General features: G+C 33.7%; 1 protein-coding gene across 1 annotated transcript in view; it reads left to right on the top strand.

The window, feature by feature from the left end:
- Positions 1 to 215: 215 nt before the first annotated feature.
- The window catches only part of LOC129737565 (GATA zinc finger domain-containing protein 4-like), a gene marked incomplete at its 3' end in the record, with an annotated part of 15036 nt that continues 3210 nt past the window's right edge, over positions 216 to 12041 (top strand). The window contains 2 exon segments of the mRNA XM_055728724.1: positions 216 to 623; positions 762 to 1034. Coding sequence (XP_055584699.1) covers positions 216 to 623; positions 762 to 1034 — 681 coding nt within the window.

Here is a 12041-nt window from a genome sequence, read left to right as displayed (position 1 = left end):
TAAATATTAATAGCTATATGCGTAGTGTCTCCTCACCGTGTCACCATCATTGGGTTAACCAATATCAAAGATTCGATTATTTCTCCTCAAACGTGTTCCAATGTAAACAAGGTATGCTGTCACTGTCGTGTTTAGCCAGAGAAGGAAGACAGAAAATCGCTGGATCCCGCGTTAAGTTTTGTTTATCGACATTGTGCTGGGCTGGTTCAGAAACAATGTTCGCAAAGTTGGAATATATATTTTCAAAGAAACTTCCTGCTGCAGCTGATATCACCAAGATCAAGGACACCGATCAATCCATTGACAAAACGACCATCAACCCAGGCCTCCGTGCCTCCAGTGGAATCTCCTTTTTTCAAGGAAACTCCTCCATTCCCCGGAACGTGACGGGATTCAATTTCATCTTTAGCCCTCGCGATCGAAGGGACAGTTGTGATTCCCAGACCAACTTAACCGATTCTAGAGGCGGAGCCCAGTCACTTACTCCTCATAATGAGCGATTGTTTCGGAAAAGCTCGCTAAACCAGAAGCAACCTGAGGCGGTACAAAATTCAGTGGTTCGGCTCTCAGATGCAACAGGCCCACAGCGCCATCGATGCGCGCGATCCGTGCTTCTCTACATGGTAAGAACCTCTGGCATTTAACGTGTCAGCTTCAAAAACTTCTGGTCATTCATTCCCTGGCCTTGTTTGACTCGGTCGGAACCATCTATAACAAATCGCTTGGCCTTTGCCACTGAATCCTTTTCCCTTTTTTCATAGGTATACCAAACTGGAAAAATAACACTAACTCACAGGAAGCTGAGGCAAATGAAACTCATTGGGACTATCAAACCTCTGCCGAACAAGAATCCAGGAATGTCGTTTCATATTTGTCAACGGAAGACACGTATCAACCGCACACGCAAATTGCATGCTATCTTCAGCAGAAACTCTCATCTGGCTCACCCAACTTGCCCACCTGCCCCATTTGGGCACACCGAATATGAAACCACTCGATATCAAAAATTTATGACTCTTGCCTCATTCAACATTGTAATATAGGTCTTAAAAAATTTAAATTAAGAATTCCTAGATGAGTTTGTTGGAAACGGCTCAAACTATTAAGTATGCTGGATAAGTCCTTTTTTCACCTTTCTTTCTTTTTTAAATTTCTAAACCAAGAGGTTGTAGGAGATAGCTGCTTCTAAATCTAAAATGATATCTGCTAGTCTACAAGTGAAACAAAAATGTAATGTAGATAATAGTTCAGGCGTTCATTCTAATGAATCTTTTTCTTTGATAGTGAAGATATTTAGTAATGTAAAGATGCGTCGAAAATTCTTAGATCAGATTATGTAAATTTTCATTGTTTTTTTTTCTAAACGTTGTTCGTGCTTTCAGAAAAATGGTAGTTTTTTCTTTTTTCTTAAATACTAACTCATTGAATGTTGTCTGAGCACAATCATCCAATATTGCATGAATCTGTTTCATTATCATAAAATCACTGAAGATGATTTTTTTCAATGCGTAGCTTTCTGAATAATAGATTTTCAAAGCAAAACATAATTTCTCATTTTTGAAAATATTTAACCTTACTCTACAGTTACTACTAATACAACTAATAACGGCATTTAGTGGTATGAATAAGGTTTAGCAATTGCTTCGGTAGCTTTTACTTTGCTCGAAATTAAGCAAAGCATTTGCTTAGTTTGGTATGAATAAACGTTTGCTTAGCAGATGTGTACTAAAGTCTTAGAACATAGCTTTTGCTTCGAAAAAAAGAGCTATCCAACCAGCAGAATCTGAAATTTTCTAAAGTAAAATGAAAGAAGACGATCAAAAAATTGAAAAGTACGGCTAAAATAGCCATGAAATCGACGGTGCAGGTGGTGGGTGTAAGAACGATCGGAAAAATTTAAGTCAATACATGCTCGTATGTGGATGTTTAAAGAAAATTGAATATTGTCAAACAAAAAATGGCCTAGCTTTTTAACATTTATCATAAGCTCTCCCATACGTTTTCGGATCGGGATAATCCGATATATAAAAAATAGGCAATAGGCGCGCATCTGAACTTAGATGTTTTTTTTAAACCTTTGAATTATAAAAAAATCATATAAATTTGGGAGATCTGAATTATGTTTTAAATTATTACAACTTTCTTCCAACTTCAAGCCGATTGGGACTTCTTCCACTGTAGCCGGATTTTTTTAATTTGAAATATTTACTAATTGATTTGTTTTGTTTCATCTTAGACGAATCATTTCATACAACGACAGGAATATGAAAAAAGTTGGGTTATCACTTCGACTGTTCTTTATCTATGTTGAAAATGCCTTTTTAAATTGTATTGAAGTGTAATATTGCTAATTTTATAAATTCATGACGTTGTTGAAGAATTTGTTTATTGGAAAAGTCTGCTACCAAGCATGCTTAGAAAATAAAGTAATTGCTAGGAGATTTCTCGAGCGATTGCTTCAGATTTGGGCTTTATTCATACCGAACTAGCTTGTTCTAAAGTAAAAGCTCCTGACTGAGAAAACAGCTGTCAGAAAAAAATTTATTCATATCAACCGAAGCAATTGCTTCCTGCGACTGCTCGAATGCTCGATTTAGTTTAGCAAAAGCAATTGCTAGGGGTTTTTCATACCACCTATTGTCTATCTATATATATCTTTATATATAAAAAGCAATTTCTGTGGGTTTGTTTGTTTGTTTGTCCTCTATAGACTCAGCCGTCTTAAGAGCTAGAGAGCTGAAATTTGGTATGATTGCTCATTAGGACCAGGAATGATGAAAAATGTTTTCAGATTTTCGGATGACCTCTTTTGAAGGGGGTCGTCCATACAAGACAAATATTGTTTTCGCGTTTATCACGTTATTTTTTGTCAGATCGTGATGAAAATTTGCACATGGGGGTTCTGAGAGATGGGAAATCGATTTCAGGTATTGAATTTTGGGTCAGGGGTCGGCAAAAGGGGTCGTCCATATTAACTTTTCAATATTTCAGTAATATTGACGTTTTTATACATCGGATTGGGATGAAAATTTGAACATAGGAGATTTAGGGACAAGCAGTTGATTCCACTTATCCAAACTTAAATCAGGGGTCGGCCAAAGGGGTCGTCCATATTAACTATTGATGCGATATTGTCGTTATTACACATTGGATTCAGATGAAATTTGAAACACGAGAGTTTTGAGAGACGAGCAATGGATTTTAGGTATTAAATTCATCGGTAACTTACATTGTTGTTTTTTAAATTTTAATCTTTAATTTTATATTCACGTTCTTAATTGATTTTTATCGGTATGTTTTTTTTAATGATAGATATACCTATGCATGCAGACCAGGCCGACAAACCATTTACTAAACTGAAAATTTCAAAAATGATCATATATAAAAATTTGAAAACATGTTTTACCGATCATTGGACTCTATGTTAGAATCATTGATACTCATTTTTCGTTGTCTTCACTTCAAAGATTACCCAGAGCAAATTTTGAATTATTTGAAACACATGGTTGGGAACCTTTTTTTATTTGTTGTTATAAAATCTGTTGTTATAAAATAATCGTTGATTTATTTTTGAGTTTCTTTCTCGATCGTAACAAAAAATCGTTTTTATCGATTGTAACAAAAAATCGTGTAATTTCTCAGAAATCCTTTTTGATCCCCTATAGTTTATTCCGTTTGATAGCTTCATTTAACAAAAATCATTTACAAAAGTGATTTTTGTAAACATTCTACCGTTATGGATTAAAACACGCAAAACAAATATGTTTTGAATCTGAAAGAAAGGCTCAAATCCACTGTTAAGTGTATTAAATCGGGTTTTTTAATTTGAATTGAATGTTTGGATCAATATCGCCGTAATGTATGCAATGTTACTGTGAAGCAATTCACTATTCTACCCCAATTCCAAATTTAATTCGAATGGTTTTTTTAACAACGAATTCCTAGTCCATGCAGTAGATGGTTAACTAAAACCATTTGAATTCTTCCCGAAAGAGTTCCACCATTACTAGTGCCATTCCGTTGGTGTGACAAGATTTATTAAAGAATAAAATCAACCAGTGCTAACGTTCAAACATCTAATCAAACTTCATTAACGTCCACTCTTCGAGACGCTCCAATCGAAACGACGGAATACTGTATACAGCTACAGTAAATTATGGTGACAGCTTTTATTTTCGGGCGCTTCATTTTTATGATCTTTGCTCGGATCGTTTGCGCCGAAAAGTAAAGGTGAACCATTTTCTTGTCCCTGTCCGTGGGCAAAAAAATCGTTTTTCTGCTTTCCTCAGCAGAAAACGATTTTCATCTTCCCGGGACAGCAATGGGTCTAATGAATGCCATTAGCATATTTACAGTTCCACAACAGAAAGTCAACACGTCAAAGAATGCTTCTGAACTATGAAACTATCGGGCAGCATTGATTTTTTTCTGAATTTCAGACTCCGACTCATTTTACTTGCAAGGGACAACGGGAGAAAACATCTGGGCGCAAAAAGAAGAAAAATGTTGCACCACACAGCTCAAACCGTGAACTATTACTGCTGCTGTTTTGCTCCCGCATTTGCTTTGTCTCGTCGTGGATGCTCTATTTATGTCTAAAAGAGTCGAAAAATGGTCGAAAAACGGCAGATCATAAATCATGAAGATAATTTTTAGTGATTTTTAATGGAACCCTCTGGCAGGAGAAAGGTTTTGGGGGACCAAGATATTTGTTTGTTGTTGCATTTTGAAACATAAATCGGGGGAGTCTGATTGTGTCTTTTGTTAATTTACTGTGAGAGGGTATTCTGAGAGTCCGATCAGTTCATAAACATTCCGTTGCTCCATTATGATGTTGCTGAATGAAGATATGAAAAAACTGGAAGTAGTTATACCTTTATTTCCGTTAAATTTACTGAGTTCATATTTTTTCTTTCAATTTCATTGGTCATTCAATCAATTTAGGAAAAGATTAAGCTGAAAAATATAAATCTACAATACAAACAAAAAGTTTAAAGGTTTTGAATAGTACACGACCACGAATAACGATAACTTGTCTTTTGTCGATGTATTTCTTGTCATTAATAAGATTATTCGAGTAGGCTTGAGTAGTTTAGCTGTTACGCTAGATTTCAGTGTATATTCCACGTTAGCTTTGCAATTGTTTAACACAATTTCATCCACATTATCATCAATTTAAAAAAAAAATATATTGAGAGCCAAGGAAGGTTTTGAATGAATGTACTGATTCTGATCCGGAATCGCATCTCAATTTTTTTTCTAATCTAGATCTATGCCAATTGCTGACTCTGATTTGAAACTAGATCAATTTCCAGATTCGGAACCTGATCCTGATCTTGATCTAGGATTTTCATTCTAGATCATCATACCAGACTCGGGCAAAGGCCTTTTTTCGAATGTAAAAGATGCACCAATAATCAATTCGAAAAAATATCTGCAGCCATGTTTTCCGCAATACAAACCAAGAAATTAAATTGTGCTGCCTACTTGAAGGCGTTTTACCTTTAGGGATATTAACCATCCAAAGCTGTTCGCAAAATATCCGTATCGGGGAAATTTGACTTGTAGTTTGTTCTTATTCCCATGGCCGCAAAGTTGACCGATTACAATAATATTAGATTCATTTTGAAGACAATTTATTCTAGTTTCTGAATATTCCAAAATAAAGTAAATTTATTTTACCAGGTTGTCTGTAGTAGGTTCCGAATGAAAAGAGTCCCAAAAAACAATTTTATTTTTAATTTCTGACAGCTTTGCAATATTTGAGTGCTTCTCTGATTTTTGAAATTGTCAAAAATACATCTATCTGACGATGTATAAACATAAGGGGGTCCAATGAACATTCTGACCTCTATCCCGAATTTTTCGGTAGAAAAAAATCTTACTTAAAACAAAGACTTCCAATTTTGTCTTTGTTTCGCTGTATCTTATTTCTCAATGAACCGATTTTCTAAACTAAAATTTAAATTTAAATTTAAATTTGATTATCATTTTCATAGAATATACTTAGTCTCTAAAATATCTCAGTTCTTCAGTATACTGGAATGATGATTAAGATGCTTTGATTCTGCGCTTCGGGTCATATTGACCCGAACGGCTTTGGAGGGTTAAAAAGTCTTTTCTCACATCGTGAGATAGTATTTCAAAGATTTAGATTCTCATAGAAAAAAAACGAGCTACAAATGTATAAAATTTTTACATTTTTAGATGCCGCGAAAAAACTTAACCCAGTATGACGGATTTGCTCTATGATAATATTTCCTATATTACCCTATACGAACACTGTTGATGTAAAAATATTTTTCGACAATAACCAATTTAAAAATAAAAAAAATTCTAATTCAGTTATCATTCAGTGCTACATCAAAATGCAAATCAAAGATTCACATTTTGAATCTCGTTTCTTTATACTGGAATATGATGGTTATGCATCACGCGTTTGTTAATTTTCAAATTTCTTCCATCAAAACATTAATTTTAATAAGTTCAGCTGGTAGAATTTTTTGTAGTATTTTTTTACCCCTATATGTATGCAGCATCCTTACGATTTTTCTTCAAAAACATGTTTCACAGCATAAAATGTGAAATTTAATTCGAACAATATAAAAACCACTCCCTTCGGGGCCCGAGGAAAACCACCGTTCTTTTGATTATCTTCTATATTTTTTTTATTTTCAGGTTTCCCCATCTATCTTCTTTTTTCTTTCAAAAAGTGAACTAGATATAAGCACACAATTGTAATCCTACAAAACGAGTTTTGCTCCTGAAAGCTTAAAGATATGAGCCGTTTCAAATAAAGAATTTACAAAAAAAAAAATAAAAATAAATAAATGACTGCAAATGGTTACTTTATGCGTTATGACATCACAAATATATCAAAACATTTAAATTTTCAAACGTTTTCAATAAATTTTTAATTAAGAACAGAGTTTTTGCAACTTATCCCTCTTTTGTAATAAGTAGGGTGAAAATTGCATGTTTTTTTTTTAAATCAACCTTAAAACTTTGTAAGTAGGTGCAAGTGGTGTGATTATTTGTGAACATTAAGTTTTTAGAAGCCATTGAAGTTGAAATGTGTTGCATGATGCCCCAGTTGACGGTATGAACAATATTTACCTTTTACATGAGTTGAAATATCTGAGGTATTTGTGGGCTAATTTCTACAAAAACTGCATTAAATATATAGCTTTGGATAAGTGTTAACATGCTTTGAAAATTTGGAAATATTGGTTGAAGTGCATAAAAAGTACAACCTAAAAAGTACTGAAAGTCAAGTTCCTTAGCCCCTGTAGTTATGCAATTTAAGGAAAAATGATCAAAAATAAGTTCTCTTCTTTTCTATAAAGTTTTTTTTTGTAGAGCAAAAGTTGTTTGTAACTGAAAAACTAATCTTTTATGAATTTTTCAGCGAAAAAAAAAAATGTTTAGAGAGTTTAGCTCCCAAAGCCAAATCTAAATCGTAATGCATCATGCAATGTTTCTTGTTCAGTGCATTTCGTTGAGTTTTTTTATATTTATGTTTATCTGTATGTAAATTCAAACAACAGTTTTTGTTCTTTTCGGGTGCATTTTCATTAGGCGTGATATCGAAACGGTGGATTTCTGGAACTTCAATTTTTGCTGACTAAATACGAGATATCTAGCTTTTTTCGCTTGTCCCGAGTTTGTTACAAGTAGAAGCATAACTAAAATGTTAGAAATTCAATTATGAAACTGTATTCTACAAAATAAAACACAACACTTTGGGGAACTCAAAGTTAGTAAATATATAGAATTGGATTCATGGGGTTCTGAGAAATAGAATACCGAATTTTGGTGATTTCCGGTTAAGATTTCTTCGCGGTTTTCTAGAATCGGTATGAAATTATCGTTCTGACAAATATAAATTTATTGTTATTATACTCAAAATCCAGAACAAAGTTGAATTTAAGTCTTAGAAAATGCAAATTGACGAAAGGTTAAAAGAGAGCTACCTTTAAAAATTCGTCAAATATTGTGTGTTTCCTAGTTTGACAATCTAAAGATGGGAAATTGTACCAAATTACGTAAACTTTGCAACCCTCTTTTCGAATGTATCTTTTAATGCTTTAACATTTTTAACGGTTCATTGATTGAAAAGTACGGTTTCTACACAAATTTTTTAACATTTTTGTGGTCATGATCTAAAAAAAATCCAAAAAATATATCGTAAGTGCAACGTATAGCTTCCTGCTTCTTGAACACTAAGTGATTTTTTTAGCATTCCATAGCTCATCTACAGTCTTTTTCCGAAGCTTGTTTTTCGGATTTTTTTTGCATAGACGCTGAAAAACGGAAAACTGAAGTGTTGTAGCTGAATATTGCCCGAGCATCATATTTGAGGTATAAAATTATGCTCCAAAAATTAAAACGATACTTGACACCGACACTAGAAGCATTTTCGTGAGAGTAAAAAAATTGCGATATTTTTTGAGTTAAGGGAGACTTCATCCTCTTTTGAAGGAGACTTGATCCTTTATTCAGGATGTCCTAATCCTTGAAAAAAAAATGAAATAAAACCCCAAGATAGAATGTCAATTGACTATTTTGGTCATGTTTGTTCTAATTTCACAATTTATAACTGACAGAAGAAGAAAATTCTAAAACTTTGTCTCAACGCTAATAACATTGCAAACTTAAAGGCGCTATTTTCTATAATTAAGATAAAATTAATTATATCAGCCCTTTTCTTAAGACAATTGTTGGATAAATATTGGTTATTGAATAAATATTAGTAATCACGTAATCAGCAATGATCACGATCAATTCAGAAGAAGAAAATACCGTTTTTAACTCTAGGGATCAATTGAACCCATAATCAACATTTTAGAAAACTTTTTCTGATAAAAAGTTTGAGAGTTTTCCATTGCTTTGAAAATATGGTATTATGGTATTACGCTCGAACGATTGATATATTGGAACCAATATTTCGGTTATAATTTTTACATGTAAGGAACATTTTACAGTGATGAAAAAAGATCTTGAAGTCACATTTCTTGAAATTTTTCAAACAAAGTTCAATTACTCAAACAATTATTTTGTTAAAATTTTTAGAGCTTTAAGACTTGCTTGTTTTGCTCTATTTGGCACACTTTTCTAGAACATTTGGTCGCGATTCGACCAGACCGAACTGAACGCCATAAACTTGATTTCGAGAAAATCAAGTTCGAAGTTCACAGCCCTGCCAATTGATACCATTTCATCAGATATCTTATTTAATCATTTTACCATCACATTTAGACTCTTACAAAGCCATCGAGGTTATACTGGTCGATTTCTGATTACACATCAAGCAGAAATCTGAACTTTAACAGCATTATGTTTGCACCCAGTTCACTCTGGTCGAACAAAAATGTTTAAAAATTTGTCATGCACTATCATTTGACTGGGCAATTTGTTCTAAACGTAGGAGCCTACTTATAGGCGGTTTACAAGCAGCACCCAACGAGTATGGCTGATGCTTGGAAAATGTTTTTTTTCGTTGAGCCAGAGTGAACCGAGCCATACAAATTTCGCACTTTTGAAAAGCGGAATATCTGTGATTTTAACTTACCGGTTGCGTTCTGAACGACAGTAAGCAATAAAATAAAGCATCTTTTATCGTTAAATGTCAAAAATCCTAACATTCCCTTAAGTAAATTGGAAAACAAAATTTAAGGGATTCGGTTCAGTCTGGCTGAACGAGATTTTAATAAATGTTAACAATCCGCAACATGAAGTTTTTAGCTACGGGAACGTTTTTTACCATTTAATTTATTGGATATTAGTTCCTGACAAACCGAAGAACTGTTTTGAAAAGAAAAAAACCAACACACATAAGCTTATTTCGCACAAAATCAGTTTCATGACCAAAACATGCTTTTCATCTTCACCTCAAAGCTGGCTCTCAGTTCACTTTGGCGCAATGCATTTTTGCCATTTCCACTGTCTGCAACATTGAAGTTTTCTAATAAAATCAGTAAAAATAGTAAAAATGTTCTGATTTTCATTGGATAGGTAGTTTATCATGTTTCCCATCCGTTGCAATAGATAACTCCATTTTTTTCAAATTGGCGTTCAGTTCGGTCTGGTCGAATTGCGACCATTTGATCTTTGTAAGACATTCCAGTTTCGAGTTATAGCTAAAGAATAAAGTATCGCCAGGGATCAAGTATCCTCACTCTCCCCTACAGAGCGAAATCGATTCTATGTAGATTCAATTACCCGGTAACGCGGTTATCCGTGTATTTTGACTCGATTTTCATGATTTTTTTAAACATTAATAATAGATAAGAATCCTATAATTTTGATCTCGTTTTGTAGTGAATGTTATTGAAACTAAAGAAAAAAGGTTTTCATCAAAATAAGAAATTAAGCCGTTATTATTATCGAAGTTCAAGACTTTCTTTGTAAGATTTCCACGCAAGTTTAGCATTTTAGATTGCTTTTATTTTGGCAAACAATTTTGTTCTCTTTAAGTGATAACAATATCAATGCCATTTAACGCCGAAACATTGGAAATAATCTCATCGCCACATCATTGACCAAAGAATCGCTTCCCTCGAAAATGTATCATCGCCAACATAGAATGAAGAATCATAATTGAGATTCGAAACACTCTTCGCAATTTCTTCAACGTTCATCACATCAATCTGAGCGTCTTGTTCTTGAGCTTTCTCTGCTCCATCAACTTTTGTTGAATTGATATTTGTCACCCTCTTATAACCATCATCTGATGTTGTCCTCGTCGTCCAAATCCGTCTTTCTGTATAGCAATTTCCATGATAATTTTTGAAAAATTAAATTTTGGAAAAATTCTTATCAGTTGAATAAAAAGTTTACCCGAGGTAACATATTTCTGACCTTAAATCGGACCCAGGGAGGGGTCGCTTAACAAGCTTGAAATTTGTACAGAATTTTGAGACTTTTTTTCGGGAGGAACATGAAAAATCAGTTTTTTATCAATAACCAGCCGATTTCTTTTGAATATTAGTTCACTAATCACTAATCACTAATCGTACTTCCATAGCCAGAACTTATGTCTGAGTCCCAAAGAATAATAAAATTGTCTTACTATTCTTCTTGTCTTTGTTCATGTCTTTGATTATTTTAACATAAAAACATTAAAATGATCAAAAACACAAAGTGGTTGGGCCTACCATGGAGCAGAGAACGCAGAGACATCTGGAACACAGGAACAGAAGAAACGTGGACCACCAGTACCATACGTTTCAAATGGGCAGTATCGTTGGAAGCATGCTAAGAAAAATGCTCCTTGATGAAGTAACCAGGCGTAATGTGAAGAAACCCTGTTGATCACTATATAGGACCATCCTAGAAGGGCTGGAAATGATTTATTTTGTACACAGAAATCCTAAACCTTAGATTGAAAGAATTTTGAAGATTTTTAATATTATAAATAAAAAGATTCCTTAGTCTAAACTTTTACTTTTATTGATGAACTGTTGAGGATTTCTTTGTACAATCATTTCTGATCATCGACCAAGGATAAAGCGCCTTTACTCGCTCTTGAAAATAAAATAAAAAAGAGAAACGGAAAATATCAGTACATCATGAAACCTTTCGAGGTCTGTTTAGAGCTCGAAAGGTTTTTTCATAAAAGTTAAAAATCTTAGAAATATGCACCGCATGCCTTAAAAATATTGGAAATTTAAACATTATAAATCATACAATGTAGAAGATTAAAATCGTAAAAAGGTTGGATCTCACCAAATAGATCGACAGCACACACTCTTCGCTGATTTGAAACCATACTTCCAAAAACCACGATTTCTCATAGTATTTTCTCTTATCCGATGATCGCACATGCAAAATATTAAGAAACCACCTCACATTGTGGAAATCATGTTTTTTTACTATCATATGAACCGAAAACACTTTCTTTGAAACCCAGCTCCCAACGGAAACCCAGCATATTAAACCTTGATTTCTCAACTTCTGTTTTCTGCGCTTTACTTTTGTAACTAGTAAACCTAAGCAGGCCATCGAAAAAACCACTCCTCCCCAGCACTGGAATTTGTATT

Source organism: Uranotaenia lowii, chromosome 1 (genome assembly GCF_029784155.1).
Source record: "Uranotaenia lowii strain MFRU-FL chromosome 1, ASM2978415v1, whole genome shotgun sequence".
Lineage (NCBI taxonomy): Eukaryota > Metazoa > Arthropoda > Insecta > Diptera > Culicidae > Uranotaenia > Uranotaenia lowii.
Note: the sequence above shows the minus strand (reverse complement) of the source record. Positions and strands in the feature narration are given on the sequence as shown.